The 18,717-nt window shown below is 40.1% G+C and overlaps 1 protein-coding gene and 1 pseudogene across 1 annotated transcript; one reads left to right on the top strand and one right to left on the bottom strand.

Moving 5' to 3' along the window:
• Nucleotides 1–1,633: 1,633 nt before the first annotated feature.
• On the bottom strand, nt 1,634–9,057 carry PDE6H (phosphodiesterase 6H). The gene is made up of 4 exons (XM_077167928.1): nt 9,025–9,057; nt 4,517–4,699; nt 3,473–3,513; nt 1,634–2,086 (listed from the first exon to the last, which is right to left on the bottom strand). The coding sequence occupies exons 2-4, from the start codon at nt 4,648–4,650 to the stop codon at nt 2,010–2,012; spliced, it is 252 nt and encodes an 83-aa protein (XP_077024043.1). The 5' UTR covers nt 4,651–4,699; nt 9,025–9,057; the 3' UTR covers nt 1,634–2,009.
• Nucleotides 8,790–14,858, top strand: LOC143690509 (phosphatidylinositol N-acetylglucosaminyltransferase subunit C-like; annotated as a pseudogene).
• Nucleotides 14,859–18,717: the final 3,859 nt, after the last annotated feature.

Below are 18,717 nucleotides of genomic sequence, written 5' to 3'. Positions count from 1 at the left end.
CCAGTCCTCTCTAAACCATCTTCCTATGCACTCTCCTCAATCACCCCGTTTGAAGATACCATCACCTTGCTGCAAAGACCCTGGCTGGGACGCTGCCTTACTTTTATCTCATGTATGAGCTGTTTATATATTAAGGGGGTTTCTTTTAGTGCCTAGAAACAATAGAATTCTAAAGTTTGAATAGGGTTAGGTTTCATCTACTCCAGCTTACCACTAAGTACTGGAATTTTACATGAAATATATCTCCCTTATCTGGCTCATTAAAGCTATTCAAATATTTGCTGGCAGTTATCATCGTCTCCTCCAGGTTAAACATTATCAGCTCCTTTGACATGTGTCATGATGCCTGCTTTCTAGATACTTCTCCATCCTGACCATCGGGGTGTTCCTTTGGGTGAATTTTATTCTGTCAACATTATTTGTTTCATGTTTCGAGAAACAAAGTAAGTTGAATGTGGACCAGAATTTTACCCAGCTGGAGAAGGACAGAGACGTCCCTAAACTGAGAGGCACACTTGAATGGACCAGTGCAGAATAAAGGCACAGACTGCCAGTCAGAGTGGCTGACTTGAAGGATCGGGGCCAGAAGTTCCTACCCAAGGAGGAAGCACATGTTACTGTCATATTTCCTTGCATGTCTTGGCTCCACTTTTGAATTTCTATTTTACCTTTTTTTTTTGGTACTTCTAGTTTTCTGGCTAGAAGGTAGGTTGATGATTTGTGCCAAACAGTTTCACGGAGCTTGTAGCAGAAGAAATTTTTTTGAGTCCTAAGGATTCCAAGGGTCCTTAGATTATCTAATTCAGGTAAGTAGGGGACCAAAGGGTCACCTCTTTTTCTCAAAGTTATACAGCAATTTATTGGTAGCAATGGGACTAGACAGATCTCTTTCCCCTCTATCATCCTGTTTTGCCTTTCGGTTAATTTGCTACATTCCTTTACCACATTACAAAACTACAAAGGAGAAATTAATGCTGCTAGTGCCAAAGCATCCAAGTCAGACAGAGGCACATTTAAATTGCACAACTGGCTTGAAAGTATTGAGGAAAGACAGCTATTTGCACATTATATTTGACACAACTTCAGGGGTGAAGCAAGTCATCATTTTGTCTTCAAGCGTCCAATACCTATCCTTTGAATATGAATCTAAACCTATTTAAAGGCGACTTTAAATTGTTATTATTATTTAAAGGTGACTTCTTATTGATGTGCACAAAACCAGTCAAAGTCATGCAAATAATCTTCAACTCTTACCTTAAACCATTAGACAAAATCTTTTCAGTGAGGGGCTGCTATGAAGCAGAATCTTTCTGAATCAAGGACCTTAAAAGAAGGCTCCGAGTGTCAATTCCAAGTTTAAATCTCATCCTCCAGGAACTTAGAACTATACAATTTAAAACTGCATGGAACCTCTGAGTTAGGCTATTTCGATAAAATTTAGATCCAGGAACTGCATGATTTGTAAAGCAGATAAGGATTGACTCATGATCCCATGCTCTTTTGCATGCACTACTCTTATTTCCAATATGATTTTGTCTTCTTTGTTTAATTGGTTCTCAGAACAGGGAGTCACATATTTAAAAACAGCATTTAATGGAACTTGACTATTAGATTCAAGGTAAATATCTTCTTCATTAAATAAAGAGGGGAGAGGAGGGGCATGAATGTCATCTTAAAAGTCTACTATTAATCATAATAACAGATTAGCAAAAATGGACTTGGAGGATTTACAAATAAACAAAATCTAGACAAATAGTGATGACTTCTAACCAGCTGTCAGGAAAAGGAAGTAAAATTTGAAATGCCCCCAACAGAAGTAGATTTTCATTCACTCATCTGGGCTGAGCTGTCCTGCATGGCAGAGTCTAACAGCAAGGGAACTCTTAATAACTGATGGGAAATGACCATAAGTCCAAAAAAACACCCCAAAAGCTGAGTTTCAAGACTCTGGCACACCAATAGGGCAAAAGAAATCAGATGCTTTTGAGCATGGCAGAATCTCTGGTGCCTCAGATAATCCCAAACTGAGCAAGCTCATGTAATTCCAGGTGACTGAAAGCCTCCCATGGACAAATCACTGTGATATCTGCAAAAAAAAGGGGGGGGGGGGAAGAACATGTAAGTCAACTTCACCCCCAGAAAAGCCTCTTCTATTCAAGGCAACACCCTTCCAGCAGAGATGCTTCATTCCTCTCTCCCTGCTCGTTGTCCTGGTTACTGGGGAGGTGTCTGGAATATATATAGCTTATATATTTCTCTATATAGCTCTGACTCCCTGAGAATCAGGACTCCCAGGGATCCCTGTTACAATCACTCTACAGCCTCTCTAGGGAGATGACCTGCAGCTTTTGATTGGGCCTGGCCTGTAGGGTGCAGCACATGGACCATTTGGAGTTTCCTCACAATGTAACCACTAGGAAGGGAATACAAATGGAATGCTAGTCAGGCCAAGGGTACAAGAAATTGGAGCATTTTAAACTCCCATGATCTGTAAAGCCTCAGCCATCTAACACTTTACCAATCCAGATGAGTTCCTGGAGCAGCTTTGACTAGCTCTTCAGTTTCTTTACATTTTGAAATGCCTATATCCAATTGCATACTTAGAATTGAACTCATGTCATCATCAAATACAGCCCCATTGCTTTAGATATTAAGATGTTATTACCCCTGAGTGAGAGGTTAAACAACTAGCAAAAGGTCATACAATTGTAAAGATGGGACTAGAACCCAGGCCAAAAGGCTTAAGACTCTCCTTCAGTATAAATCCCTTTTGACTATTCCAAATATTTGGCAGAGTTAAGAATGTCTTCCAGAGTCCAAAGTGAATTATCGAGCCTTTTGTGGACTTGGCCAAAAACAGAAGCAGCTGATTTAGAAGAATAGTAAGTGAACTTTATAAAAGAGCTGGAAAAATGTATTTGACCTCCTCAGAGTGGCACATAGCCATCATTTATCAAAAGTGTATTGGATCCATTCAGTGTGTAAGGCCCGGTTCTGAAGTTTGGAGGCCTGGTAAAAAGAGGAAGTGAGAGGTTTGCCTGGGGGAGGGGGAAGATTCTGCAGGCCCCACCCTCATTTCCAATAGCTCACTCTGTTGCCTCAGATTGTCACTGAAGTCCCCTATATCCTAGATTTCTCTTCTGAAAAGAAATAAGAAGTTGGATTAAACTAACTCCAAGGACTATTTTACTATAAAGGTCTAGAATTCACCATCATACGCCCTTAAGGGTTATTTAACAAAAAGAACAATTCATTAAACGTTGGGCCCAGCCTGATTTCTTTTATCATCTTTGCATCTGGAAACACATTTACTTACTTAGGAGGTTGAATTAAATCCCTACATTTCTATGTCCCCAAAAGATCCGCTGCCTTGTGGCATTCCCTGTAACTTTTCATTGCCCCTTGGAGCATGAAATATAAACTGGTAGACTCCCAAGGGTACAGTCTCCACTCAAGTCCTCCGGGGGCTCACCTGTTCCTAGGCCCTCCATGCCTGGGATGTCATCTCCAAACCTACGAGACAAAAAAATTAATTAATTAATTAACTAAGGCCAGACTCACTTGGAGAATTCTCTGATTTAAGGGGGAAGGAGAAGAGGTTTCAGTTTTTGTATTTGTGAAGCTCCTTTTGTTTTCATTGTGCTAGAGCAAAGAAAATGGCACTTTTGGGCAGATTTTAGGCAGCATGTCCAGAGGACAGATATTTTTCCTCTGTAGAAACTTATCCTAAGATAATTAGGAGACACAGAGAATTGTCAGCAGAATGATTTAGTCAAGCTTCACTTTTAAAGTAAAAATTGGAATGAGAAAGTAATACAAAAGTCATTAACATGATAAAGTCAACCATTTGTTTACTTATCCAAAATTGTTTATTGAACATCTGCTATGTACCAAGCTTAGCATTAGGCAAGAAAACCAAGAGAAAAAAAAAGAAGCAAACAAACAAATGGTCTTACGGGGTCTGTCTCAGGGAACAGTCATAAATAAAGATATTAAAAACAAGAGTTATAGCTAAATGTACAGAATGTGAACGTGGAAGTAATTATATATTTTGCCTAAAAGAGTCAGTAATGGCTTAAGAAAGAAATTAACTCATGAGCTATGTATTTAAAAATGAGTAGGATTTTCCAAGAAGAGAAGGAGAACAGCAAATAACTAAAGAAAGATTTGAAGACAAATAAATAACGTATTCTGGAAATGGCCAGTGGTTCAGTATTCCTGATTAGAGTACAGGGTGTGTGGACAAAGGGGAGTGGTTGAGAAAAGTCTGGAAGTTCAAGTCAGAAGAGACTGAGAAGGGCTTATTTGCCATGTTAAATTTGGCTGTAGACACGGAGCCGTGATGGAAAATATTCCAGGGCCAAAGACATAGTTCAGAAGAGATTGAATTAGAGGTGAACTAGAGGACGGGGTGGAAATTCCTGTCAGTCTGTTCAATATTGTAAATATTAATTTCTCCAGACTGAAACACAGTGGGAAAACAAATAGAAAGGCTCTATCCTCATCTTGGTCTTACCCTTTCACACCTTTCTTAGGAGGTTTGCTTTTGAATTGGCGGGTCTGCCTCTGCTTGAACTTGGGAGGGCCTTTGCGTGGCGTGGTGGGACCCTGACTTGAAGCTGGTGGAACCAATGTCGTGCTGTCATTCATCTTGGCTGTCCTTGGGGAGCCGATGCTTCCTTTTCAGCCGCCTTAGACACTAAGGGAGAAAAAAATAAGGGTTCCTTCAAGGTACAAGCATCACCAGATATTAAACCCTCACTCTCAACAGAAGAAAAAAGACATTGACAAAGAAATTCAATATTTTGTGCTGACACAAAAGGGAAGAAGTTATTATCTCTTAAAGGGGTTCTTAAGAAAAGATGGTATAAATCAATCGAAGCACTCAGTATAGTGGGGTACAGACAGACAATTTATAGATTTAAAAATTCAAAAATCTAGGTAGATAAATTTTCCAATAAATCTACCATGAACTCTTGATGTGAATTTATTATAATGGCATACTTCCCCTCTGTGGTCACCAGTTCCCCCACCTGTAAGGGAAGGGGATGGATTAAATGCTCTCTACCATTTTACAGCTCTGCTCTGTTCTTTAAGCTTTACATATTCTTCCATCCAGCAGCAAAATAATCTGCCTCTAAATGTTCGTTAAGCACTTCTTATGGACTCTAGTCTTCACAGACTTTATTTTGTTTAATCCTCATATGATCCGGAAGCTTCTCTCCCAGTTCTGGGGGGTGACAATGTAGTTGTCCACACAGGTGCTCTGAGCCAGGTATACCAGCACCCATGAGTGTATTCAGTACATAGACTTCATGTACATGCAGTTAGGAAAGTCAGTTCAGGGTGATTAAGGAATAAGTTTGTGTTTTAGCTCCACATCTAGGCATGAAGTTCTTTAGCCACACATTTCTCAGAAATCTTTTTCTCCTATCTAAACCATCTCCCAATACGTTCTTCCCAGATTTTCATTTTGGCTGCAGAAATGTACATTGCTACTCTTCAAGTACAAATCAAAGAAAATGATTGGTAGGGATAATTTAAAAGAGAGAGAGAAGTACTAATATAACAGTTGGCATTTTCCCCGTTCTCCTTTTCGAACACTAAAATTGATGGAATGTAAGGAAGATTCTGCAAGCCCCGAAGATCTTCCACATAGCCTTAATCTCTTTCTCTGAGCTAACCCCTTCTTTAATCTACCATGTGGTAGTTTTATGTTTGCATCAGAGTCCTTATTTCACCTACTATAGGTATATGCTAATATTCTTAGGTTTAATCCTCCCTGATAATCTTTGACCCTTGCTAACAGTCTCTCTGTTTACGTATCACACTCCACCTTCCTCAAATCTAATATTGTTTAACTTCAAGTTTGTCAGTTTTTTCTTATTACTTTTAAAATCAATTGTCAATTACTATCCTTGCCTCCAAGATTTTTTTCCATATTTTCTTTGCCCCAGCTATTTTCTCTCTCTCCTGCTGGTCCTCTCAGCTTTTTAAATAGAAATGCATGGATTAGTCTATAAATTGGGACTAGGGATGGTGAGGGTGGGCCATAGCCTGAATCACCTGCCTAGGCTGGGAATCTTGTCTTTATCCCCAACTGGAATTTACTCCATAAACTGCTTTTTCAGTTTTGTTCATTTCATCCTCAGAACTCCCAACAGTGCCAGGCATGTCACAGGTGTGCCATAACTATGCTGAATGAGGGAACAAATAAATGAATAAATTGAACTAACACTTGACTCTGTGATTTCTCCATCAAACTACAGAGAAGATACCAGCTGGTCTTTGCCTCAAAAGTTCCTCAGTAACTTTAGGAAATGAGCTGCCAGTTCCTCTGCTCAGTGAACCCAATGACTGTACTTGTGACGCCCTCCCCGCCCCTGTTGACAGACAAGGGATGTACCCTCTTCCCAGCGTGTCTGGGCCCGTGGGCCCCACTCATGGCAGACAGCCGAGAGCAGCATGATGCACAACGTACCACTAGTAACTGACACACACCAGCTCTGCCCAGGCCAGGGAGGAAAATTTTTAAAATTTCTCTCAGATGCAGTTTTTTGGACTCCCTAGTTCTTTCAAAGTTGCAAGAAACCACAAATTTTCTTTTCTTTCATCTTGGGAGCCTACTAGGATGGAAGTTGCCAGATTTAGCAAAGAAAAATAAAGGATACCAAGTTAAATTTGAATTTCAGATAAATGACAATACATTTTTAGTATAAGTATGTCCCAAATGTTTCATGGTGCATAAATATGTTAAAAATTATTTTGTTGTTTATCTGAAATTCAAATTTAACTGGGCTTCTTCTATTTTTATCTGGCAATCCTGCTATGTTTGGCTCAGAGTCCAGTAATGTGAAGGTCTAAGGTGACACGAATCAGTTAAATTACCTGAGAATCAGTTAAATTCTAAGAGTACACTCTTTAGAATCAGATAGACCTGGCTTCAAATTCTTGCTTCATAAAACTGGCTATGTGACTTTGGATTAATTGTAAACCCCTCTGGCCCTTATTAAAATGAATCAAATACACCTTGCTAATGATATCAGATTATGCCATTTGGGGTTGTGGTGAAGATTAAGTGAGATAACGTAAGTAGAGATTTTGGTACAAAGTGCTCAAACAATAAAAGAGTAACTCTATACCAGATCTCCTAGGAGTCAATCAAACCATGTGAACACATCTACGGACGAGGCACATATATAGCCTATACTTCGTGACCCTCTCTTTCCTGGGCCAACTGCTAGAGAGACTCGTGCACTAGAAAGGCAGCTATCATAGACACAGCTGTGTATCCTTCTGTCTTCCTGTAAACACCCACCCCTCCATCCACCCCCAACGAGCAACTCACTCCTGGTCTGAATATTCTGTCTTCAGAAGTCTTTCTGGTATTCCTTTTGGTATCCCTAACAGAAAACCCCAAAGAATTTTAAAATCACACTTGACTGCTCTATTCCCCTGATTATGCTTCTTTTTTTCTTGCAAGTTTCTTATGCATGTTCATATCATCTGGAAGTTAAACCTCCAGGCCTGGACACAGTTCATTTTATGTCTAACTCTAATTTTCATACTTTGTGTAAAAGAATACCCCTTAGAAGGAGTTATATAGCAGTTGCTAAATTAATTTCTGGATCTTCATGGCCCTCAGGATTTGCACTGAGGATAGTAATTGTTATTATATATATGTCACATACAGTATTTTATTTTTGAGTACTTAGGACAATCAACTAATCCCTAGAACATTCCTGTCAAAGATTAACCTTCCAGTGCTCAAAACAAAACTACTTGAAAGGAGCAAAATATAGTCTCTCCTTCCATGGAAGCCTATCTTGTCAGCCACAGATATCAGCAAAAGCTAAACTCATTCTGCAAGTGCTTTCCTAGAAATTCTAAGGACACCACTGAGAATGAATAAGCCCAAATCTAGTTTCAGGCTTGATTTTAACCATAAAAGTATCAAGTAATTCATTTCTTTGTGAGGCAGGATATTTTCCTGTTTTGAAGCAATGTTAGCCCTCCTCATTTTGGAGATTACAAACAGTTCTTCACAGGGAAAAGGTGAAAAAAGAAGTGAATGCAACAAAGGAATATTTCAAGACAATTTCTGTAGGGCACAGAGGTTGGTGTCATCTTTAGACCCAAGGCAGCAGAGCCCAGCTGTAGGAAGCTATAAAGGATGATCCTCCATAACTTCCAGTGGGGAAAAGCAGTTTCCCAGGTTATTGAGGCAGACTTTCTGATGCTGTCACCCTAGACTTCTAGATTCCACTCCCACAGCAAAGTGATGGGCAGATAGACAATCCCACTGTTGATTGTCCAAGAAAGGGGTTCAGATAGGAGGAGAAGCCCTGTGTTCCCCACTAAAGGGGTCAGGTCAGTAAATGTCACCTAGGGTCCTGCTGAGACAGAGAGAGCCAAATAACTGGGAGAGTCAAAGTGAACCCAAACCAAAGCCACGAAAAACACATAAACAAAAATGTATCATGTAGCCTGCTTCAGAATGGAACAAACAAACACATTCACCACAGAGGAAAAGGCGAGCCACCCACACTACACATGCTCGCTCTCAGCTCCTTTTCTCCTTATCCTCACGGCATGTCCACGTCAGCCCCTTGGTGCCTGGGCCAAGTTTTCAAGCACATCCTGGGAGTAAAAAACTGTTGGTTCTGTGGTCATTTAGCATCCAGGGTCCCTTCTTTCCCAGGAAAACTGCTTGCAATGGAACCATGAAAAGGGAAGGTCAGTTTAGGCTCCTTCCAAGTGAAGTAATTAAGGTTTGCAGAGGCCTCGCAATGGTCAAGCCTCACTTCATGGCCGTCACACGGCATTATGAGGAGATCCAGGTGCATTTCCTTCAGCTCTGCTCCCATTTCCACACGCAGCCCATGTCCAAGCCCACAGTCCCAGTGTGTTCTCCTCTCTCCACTTCTTTATTTTGGAACCAGATCACCCCCAGCCCTTTTCACCTTTTTTTCTCTTTTGATATATCCTGCTCAGAATTGCACTGAAAAGTTGAGAAATACTCACAGATCCGAATGTAGCTGTCCAGTTGCCTTGCACAATAGATGAATAAAAGAACTTTGTGTTCTGATTTATCTCCCTGAAATACCCTCGTGCTGTCTAATCCCACTGTCATAAATTTAGAGCACCAATCCAGAGGCAGGGAAGATGGAAGGATATGGGGTGAGACTGGGACAGGCTTAAGAGATTTCTGATAATCAGATGCTTTTGCAAAACTGACTTCGATTCTCTCCTGTTAATAAACATGTATTGAATTCACAAGCCTTTGAGAAGATATCTAAGAACAAATTTAAAGTTTGTGATTAAATATCTTTTGTCTTTTCTCCATTCCCATCTTTAGTCCTTGCTGCTCCCCATTCCCTCCCCTTCCCTATATACTCACACCCACACTTACAGTCATATGTATATACATACACAAACACACATACACACACACACTGTGCCATAATTCTCACAGAGTTCTAGATAATTGGAGAGAAGAGAATATGGGGACCCTGACCATGGGAACAGTGAATCTGTCTTCTAGGTATTGTACCTACTTCCTCAGAGAGATGGACTCACAAAGTCAGCACTAACATAAAATTCAGTGTATTTGTCAGAAAACAGGCCCTAGTGATAGTTAGAAATTAACTGGTGACATTTATTTGAAAATTGATTTCAAAGACTTCAGAGTTTAGGGACGGGCTACAATCCAGCTTACCAGGACATGTGGCTTCAGTCTCCCCATTGCTCTGAGCCACTGATGTTAATTTTCACATCTTTCTATGGCTTTGAAGTGCTTTCATGGACATAAGTCCACATGCCAGTGTTACAAAGCTCTTTTGAGAAATTGGCCACAGAGGAAGTAAATGATTTGTTGGCGACTGCCTATGGAGGTGGTGGAGGAGTGAGAAATGAAGCCCAGACCTTGGAGCACCTCAGATGTCCAGCTCTCTTTCCATTATACCACAACGGAGCAGCCAGGATCAAGGTCCTGATGCTGCTGGTCATTCTAATGCTTGGCCAGTGAAGTGCAGTGCACCTCCCCCAAATCATCACTTGGTAGAACATTGCACTCCCTAGGATTATAGAGAAAGGAGGTCAAGTCATCCTTCCTAGTCAGGGAAAGATGCTTAACCTGCAGTCCCAAGCAGATTACATGGGCAGCTAAACAGCTTAAGGGTTGTTTAGAAGCTGTCCAGTAGTCTTTACCAAGATTAAAGGTATTTTGAAGGTAGTAAACACTTAGCTAAGCCAGCCAAGTGTTTGCTCTTTGGATAGCCCTTCCCTCCCTCCTTTGTATCCCCACATGTATTCATATTTTCCTCTACCCACACATATCAGGCATGTGGATCTTCATGCAGTTATCTGTCAAACCCTCATGCATTTTTCTTTTCCTTGGTCAAAGATTGAAATTTATAAGGGCAGTAGAAAGAACAGTAGCTGAATGTTCTAGAACGTTGCTACTCAAAGTATAGCAGCATTGGCACCACTTGAGCTCTTGTTAGAAATGAAGGATCCCAGGTCTCACTCCAGACTTACTAAATCAGAATCTGCATTTTAACAAGAGGCCAAAGTGATTTGTTTACACATTAATGTTTGAGAGTTTAATGAGTACTATTCTAGACTTATCCTTGGGGCTGGTTTTACTACCTGTCTGCAGTGTGAGAAGATTGTCACCTCTCTGAGTCTCAGTTCATTCATATGTAAAATAAGTGATTTAAAGTGTTAGTGTTTTTAGTTTTTGTCCATCCCAACATACTTAGGGACGATAACCCACATACATCAGTAACAGAGTTTATAAGTCACTGATTCTCAATTTGGAGAAAAAGTTGCTGTACCACATCTCTCTCCCACTCCAAGGATGACCTTGGAAAATGGAGAATGAGGGGCAAAGAGGCATAGAAGAGGCCAAGTGTGTAGTTTTAAAACAACTTTTAAGGTGGTTCTATTATGGCTCTCAAATGTTTAGGGTTACAAAACTCTTAATTTATCTTACAGACTTAAAAATCTATGTTCCATTCAGTTCTGGAACAAGATGGTATAAATGCATGACTCCCTATTCCTTTCACTAAATACAGCTAAGTACAATGCACATTATATATGAAACAAAAGAATAATCTAAAAAGAGGAGAAAAGGAGGCAGGTTGAACAGGAACCCTAAGAACCAAAGAATGACACAGCAGTGAGTTCCCTGGGTTTTCTTTTTGATTCATATATCCTGGGCTAGTGACGGAGAAGCCAGTAACCCAGAATAACCAATGGAGGCAGATTTTTTAAAAAGCCTCCTTTAAAACCACAGACCCAAGAAAGAGTTAACCTAGCAAAACAGCACACTTTAGAACAGAAAACATCTACTCCGGTCAAACACTATGGAGAAAACTGTGGGCTGACCCCCACTCCCATAAGCAAAGGCTGAGTAAGGTAGCCTAAACTTTCACCCTGGCTGGGCTGTAATAAGGGGATCCCCCACTCCCCATCCCTACCTGAGCGGTCTCAGAGGAGATAAAGTAGGAGACTGCCACTATCCAGTGGTAACAAGACATCTAAAAGAAGAACTAAATATGAAATTCAGAACTGAAAAAGATGAGAATTAAAATAAAAACTTAATGGATGGGCTTAAAAACAGAACGGAGAGGACAGAGGAAGTAAATGTTAAACTTGAAGAAGAAACGATAGAAATTACCCCCATATGAAAAGCATAAAGAAAGAGACTGAAAAAAAAATGGATAGGACCTCAGAGACCTGTGAAACTGTAATAAAAGATCTATGTTCTTGTCATCAGAGTCCCAGAAAGACAGGAGAAAAAGGGTAGGGCTAAAAAAAATTTGAAGAAATAATGGCCGAAAAATCCCCAAATTTGGCAAAAGCTATAAGCATTTAAAAATCAAGAAGAAATCAATGATCAAAGAAATCAATGCAAAATACAATCATAATCAAACTTCAGAAAACTAAACATAAAATAAAAAGCTCAAAAGCAGCAAGAGAAAAACATGATCCAATCAATAGGGGAAAATTAATTCAAACCACAGTGGATTTCTCATCAGAAAGCATGGGGTGGGGGCAGAATAAGTGGCACAACAGTTTTCAAGAAAAGAACTGCCAACCCTTAATTCTCTAGCCAGCGAATTTATCCTTCAGGAATGAAGGGAAACAAGGACATTTTCAGACAAAGGAAGACTAACAGAATCCATTGCCAGCAACCTTATTCTAAAATAATGCCTAAAGAAATTCTTGAAATAGACAGGAAATGGTAAAAGAAGGGATTTTGGTCATCAGGAAAGAAAGGATGAAAAGAGCAAAAATACAAAATAAGAGGAAATAAGGAAGATAGCGAACTCAGCTACTGTCCAGTAAGGCCTTGTGGAGAACAAAACATTGTTCAAGACACCATAAAGCTCTAAGGAGCTGATCAACTTGTGTCTTTGTGGAACGCATTCATTTTGTTCCCTATTCCAAATGGCTGTTCGTTCTCTCTCTGCCTCTACTGTCCCTGATGCTACCTGAGTCTCAGAGGACTGGGGTGAGTTGGCTAAAAAGCAGTGACTATCCCCTGTCTCTGTTGGGAAGAGCTCTTCTAACAGGTCACCTCATTAGTCACTGGGCTGACTAGGGTCCTGACTTCTGCCCAGATGTCCATCTCTGGTCCTATCAACCAGGTAATGGGACCACATGGATCCAAGTAAAAAGACTGATGAACAAGTAAGTCCTCTGAAAGACTTTGGTGGGTGTGTTGAGTTGCTAAGAGTTCTTAGAAACAAAAAATAAAGCCACAGGATCCTTTGCTGGGTAAAATGAAAAAAAAACACAGAATGAGCTATTGACAGATGCAGTGGCATGGATAAATCTCAATTTTTTCTAAGTGAAAAAACCAGAGTTAAAAGGCTTTATACTGTATGATTTTATTTATATATTTTGGGAAAGGAAAAACTATAGGGTTGGAGACTAGATCAGTAGTTGCTAGTGGCAGGGGTTTGAGGGGAAGAATTGACTACAAAGGGAAAACAAAGAAAAAATTTTTGAGGTGAATTATTCTATTCTGTATATTGATTTGTGTGGTAAATGCACAACTCTATGATTTGTCAAAACTCATAGAACCCTCCTTCAAAAAAATAAGTTTCACTGTAGGTAAATTTGAAAACTAAATATACTAAAATGCTTTTTAAAAAAATCTATGTATCTTCCATGGCTCTATAATCCTTAGTTTCTGAAGACTTCCAACAGATGGGAAAATTAATTATATCTAGGAAAGGAGTTAAAGGCAGGTACCAAGTAATTAGAAAGTAATTAAAAATTTCCTGGACTATAAGCTGCTTACGCAAGTGTTAAATCTCTAATCTTTGTTTAATGCTTCTTAAAATAACAGCGAGTGGGATGATAGGCAGCAAAATCATGTTTCCTCCATATGTCTGGAATCTCCTAGACTGAGCTTCCCACTCTGACTAATGCACAGTGGATACCAGAGGGGAGCACACTGAATGTGAAGGAAATAATTTAAGTAAAAAGTACATTTCTTTCTTCCAGAGTGTATATCTTAACTCATTATGCAAAGCCAGTCTGATCCTGGTAGGGTGGAAAAAAAAGAAGAGGACAAAAAAAAAAAAAAAGGAACAGACTGATATCGCTCATGAATTTAGAAACAAAAATCCTCAACAAAATGTTAACAATGGATAAAAACAATAAGACACCGTAACCAAGTGAGATTTATTCCAGGTACACAAGGCTGGTTTGCTATTTGAAAATCAATCAGAGGAGAAGGAGGGAGGTGGTCAACCTTCCCCAGCTGCTCACCCCTAAGAACGAGCAGGCAGGTACTTGGCTGTCTTGTCCTGCCATAAAGAACAAACTCATCTACTGCAAGCCTACCCTAGGTTTCCACCTTTGAAAACAAGGGAAAGTCAGTACAATGTTAACCATCCACACAGTATAGAATTTCCAGAGAGGTCATATTTCAGAACTTCAAAAAGAATCAGAACCACATGGACTTCTGTGAGGGAGACTGAACTGTGCAAAGTTTGCAGGAAAGGTTGACGTTGGTCCAACCAATACCTAACACCAAGGAGACCAGGAGGCAGAAGGTGTATGAGCAACAAGCCTTCCCTTATAACTATGTGGATTGGCAGTTCCAGGAAGAGCTCCAGAAAAAACATATTTTCTATGCCTGAAAATATCAATATTGGGCTGAGGTGTCTGAGTCTATGGTGAGATAGCAGCTGTGCAGGGTCTGTGTTTTTGTGGTTATCTGGTGGTACATGGATGAAAGCCTTCTGGTCCCCACTGACCTTTTGGGACTGGTTGGCTAGGTTTTGTTTGATATCATTGATGGAGGTGAAGAAAAAAGAAGAGAGGGCAGACCCTGCGGGCTGACCTGAAGAGTTCCCTAGTCTTCACGAATTGCATGTATGGATTTTCACTATCTGTCACGTGAGTCTCCATGCTGTTAGGCTACTTGTTTCTTCAGCTACGGCACCTGTGTTGCCATTGTATACAGCATGCTACCATTGAATGCAGCGCCCTTCCTCCCTCTGTCTGCCTGGCCTTGGGCCTGCCCCAGTCCCTGCATGCCTTCATGATGGTGACATTTGCCATCCAGATTTTTGTCCAGGTTGCAGAAAAAAACTGAAGGCATGCACTTCCTGTACTACGTGTGGGTCGCACTCCTTTTTGTGTTTTCAGCCTTGGGAGGCCTGCTGTCCATTAGGGATGTGGGAGTCATACTGTTTGCTCTTCTGTTTGCTGTTTCCATCTCCCTCTCATGTCTCTACCCTTTCTACCTCATTCGCCTGAAGATTTGTAAAGAAAACATTCAGAGGCCTTAAGTTGAGGCTGAAATTAAAGAATACTTAAGTTTTCTCAGATAAGTTAGGGACTTCCAGAATCCCTAATGAAGGCAAGCTGACAGACTAGCTTCCCAACTAGATAAGATGTGTAAGGCAGAGTTTCATTCTGGATGTAGCCTGCTGCTCTAGGTTCGCTAGCTGCCAGAATGCAACACACCAAAGATGGAATGGTTCTTAGTAAAAGGGGATTTATTTCATTATTTCTGCAGAGGAAAGGCAGCTAACTTTCAACTGAGGTTCTTTCTTACATGGGAAGGCACAGGGTGAGCTCTGCTGACCTTCTCTCCAGGCCTCTGGGTTCCAACAACTTTCTCCAGGGTGATTTATTTCTACATCTCCAAAGGCCTGGGCTGAGCTGTGAGTGCTGAGATGAGGTATGCTGAGCTGCTTGGGCTGTGCTATATTGTGCTCTCATTTAAGCACCAGCCAATTATTAAATCAAACATCATTCATTGCAGCAGGCACGCCTCCTAGCCGACTGCAGATGTAATCAGTGACAGATGAGGTTCATATGCCATTGGCTCATGTCCACAGCAATAGAACTAGGCACCTTCTCCTGGCCAAGTTGACACCTGAATCTAACTACCACACCTGCTGATGTGGCTGGAGGAGCACAGATCAAAAGAAAAAGTTAATCAGTTTTAGATGAACTTATATTGACCTACATGTAGTAGAATTGCATGGAACTACAATATACACTATACACACACACATATGCACACAAAATGAGTGCATATATAACTGAAGAAATATGAGTTAGCTCTGTGGTTTGTACCAATGTTTATTTCCTGGGTTGATACTATATATAATTAACACTGGGGAAGATTGGGTGAAGGGTACACAGAACTTCCCTGCACATTTCTTTGCAACTTCCAGTAAATCTATAATTATTTCATAATAAAAATTTTTAAATATGTTCTTTTAAAATCCATAAGAAGCAACCAGAGTGGCAATCAAATATGAGTGACGTGAATCATTTGGCACAGCTCTTTCCATTCTCCCTATTCTCTATTAATTTCCTTCCCCGCCCTAAAACTATTCCTTCTCTGCCTTCTGTGTGGTCATTTCTTATGTCATCTATCCAAAATACTGATACTTCCAAGTTTGTTATCCTTTTTCATTAATTCTACAGATATTTGTTGATATTCTACTGTGTGTTAGGTAGTGTTCTCGGCTCTGAGATATAACAATGAATACAACATGGTCCCTACCCTCATAAAGTGCACATTCTTGTGGAAAAACAGGTAATATACAAAATGCATTAGGAGGTGTCAACAGTTATGCATAAAACCAAACCAGGATAATGAGAGAGTGTGGTAGGATACTCTTTTAATATGATGCTTGTAGAAGACCTCTCTGAGGAGATGACATTTGTGCAGAGCCCTGAATAAAGTAAGGAAATGAATCAGGTATGGATATTTGGGGGGAAGAGAATTCCAACAGAGAGGATAATCCTTCAGATAAAAACCTGCTTCTTGGTCTATGGTAAGCTTTTACAGTAATCACATCTATTCCAGAGTGGTGACTTGTTATTTCTAAATTCTGAGATGCTGAGCTCTTTCTGTATAACCTGGTCATTTCCTGGAACTTTGAGTATTTGTGTGACACCTGAGACTTAGAGTTTGAGTTCTGCAGCTATGAAATTCAGCATTAACCCATATAGCAACTGTTCAAAACACTGAAAAAGTAATCAAACCTCAATTAGAGAAATGAATGAAGCTGGTCTAGTTAGGACTAAGGTAAAACATAAGGGTACAGGATGATATATACCGTATATTAAAACTTCAACTTGTGTGTGAGACAAAGGAAGAGAAGTTTATTTGGTGCAAAATTTGTATTTTCGGTAGCACGATATCTAACAATTTGTATGGTCAGCTTATTCTAACACCTTAATTATATCAGACCTTGAATAGGGAGTGAGATCTTATTGTTTGTACAGGTTAGTGTAATGCCCTGCTACATTTCATAGTAATCTGTGCAGAAGATAAAAATGTATTTGCAAAATCTCCCCAAGGGACTGAGAAAAAAAGTAGAAATATTAAACTTCCCCACCTAGGGAAGACTTGATATTCTCACAAGCATTGGGTACTCCCAAGTCGATGGGCCAGGCCTTCAATCTTGGGGCTCACCCTTATGGAAACTCATTCCTGTAAAGGAGAAGTGAAGCCTACTTATGACTATGCCTAAGAGTCACCCTCAGTGAACCTCTTTTGTGGCTCAGATGTGGCCTTTCTCTCTAGGCCAACTCTGTTGGTGAATTCTGTCCTCCGCTATATGGGACATGACTCCCAGGGGTGTAAATTTCCCTGGCAATGTGGGACATGACTCCCAGAGATAATCCTGGCCTTGGCCTCATGGAATTGAGAAAGCCTTCTGGGCTTGTGTGAAACTGTTGTGTGTACCCTAGAAAAAAACATGTTGTTTAATCTTCATTCAATATTGCTGGGTGGAATCTTTTTTATTGTTTCCATGGATGTGACCCACACAATTGTGGGTGGTAAATTTTGATTAGGTGGTTTCCATGGAGATGTGTCTCCACTCATTCAAGGTGGGGTTCTTATTAGAGCCCTTTAAGAAGCAACCATTTTGGAAAAAGCTTTAGAGCCCACACAGCCAGAGACCTTTGGAGATACAGGAAGAAAACGTCCCCAGGGAAGCCATTTGAATAAGCCAGTAGAGAAAGCTAGCAGGTGTCTCCATGTGCCTTCCAAGCCAAGAGAGGTGTCCAGAAGTCAGAGACCCCAGCAGATACTAGCCACATGCCTTCACAGATGACAGGTGTTCAAGATAGTATCAGCCTTTCTTGAGTGAAGGTAACCTTTTTTTGGTGCCTTAATTTGGACATTTTTATGGCCTTGGAACTGTAAACCAGCAACTTAATAAATTCCCTTTTTAAAAACTGTTCCATTTCTGGTATATTGCATTCCAACAGCTTTAGCAAACAAAAACACCTTCTTGATCAAAAGGAAGAAGAGAAATGAAATAAAATAAAGATTCAGTGGCTCAGAGATTTCAAATAGAGTTGAGAGGTAGTTCTGGAGGTTATTCTTATGCAATATTTAGATATCCCTTTTCAGTTTTTGTTGTATTGGAGTAGCTAGAGGCAAGTACCTGAAACTGTTGAACCATAAACCAATAGCCTTAATTTTTGAAGATGATTGAATAACTATAGAGATTTTATGGTATGACCATGTGATTGTGAAAACCTTGTGACTGACACTGCCTTTACCCAGTGTATGAACAGATGAGTAAAAAAAAAAGCAAAACACACAAAATAAACAAAAAATAGGGGGGAGGGAGAGTATGGGATGTTTGGGGTATTCTTTTTTACTTTTATTCTTATTTTTGGAATAAAGACAATGCTTGAAAATCAATTGTGATGATGAATACACAGCTATTTGGTGATACAGTGAACCACTGATTGTACAAGTTGGATGATTATATGGTATGTGAATATATAATACCTCTCTATAAAATCACACTTAAAAAATAAATAGAAAAGCACAAATGCTGGAGAAGATGTGGAGAGAATGATATACCTATTCACTGGTGATAGGGAAGTAGAATGGTGCAGACCCTGTGGAGGGCAGTGTGGTGGTTCCACAAGAGATCAAGTATAGGGTTGTCATATGATCCTGCAACCCCATTATCAGGGGTATGAATAACTAAAACAGGGGTATGAATAGACATTTTCACACTGGTGTTTATGGAGTCATTATTCACAATTTACAAAGGATAGAGGTGGCCTAAATGTACATTGACTGATAAATGAAGAGATGAATTGTTGTGTATGGAGTATTTAGCAGCCACAGGAAGGAATGAAATTGTGAGGCAGACAACTAGCTGACTGAAACTTAAGGACACTACATTGAGTGAAATA

The sequence above is a fragment of the Tamandua tetradactyla genome, chromosome 7 (genome assembly GCF_023851605.1).
Source record: "Tamandua tetradactyla isolate mTamTet1 chromosome 7, mTamTet1.pri, whole genome shotgun sequence".
In the NCBI taxonomy this organism is placed as follows: domain Eukaryota; kingdom Metazoa; phylum Chordata; class Mammalia; order Pilosa; family Myrmecophagidae; genus Tamandua; species Tamandua tetradactyla.
The sequence above is the reverse complement of the archived record's forward strand: the minus strand, read 5'-3'. Positions and strand labels throughout refer to the sequence as shown.

Excerpts from the sequence above, each read along its gene's own strand:
- PDE6H (XM_077167928.1), bottom strand. The coding sequence starts at position 4,650 with ATGAATGACAGCACGACATTGGTTCCACCAGCTTCAAGTCAGGGTCCC. Across the intron at positions 3,514-4,516 it reads CCTAAGAAAGGTGTGAAAGG|GTTTGGAGATGACATCCCAG; the intron begins GTAAGACCAAGA and ends TTTGTCTCGTAG. Across the intron at positions 2,087-3,472 it reads CATGGAGGGCCTAGGAACAG|ATATCACAGTGATTTGTCCA; the intron begins GTGAGCCCCCGG and ends TTTTTTTTGCAG.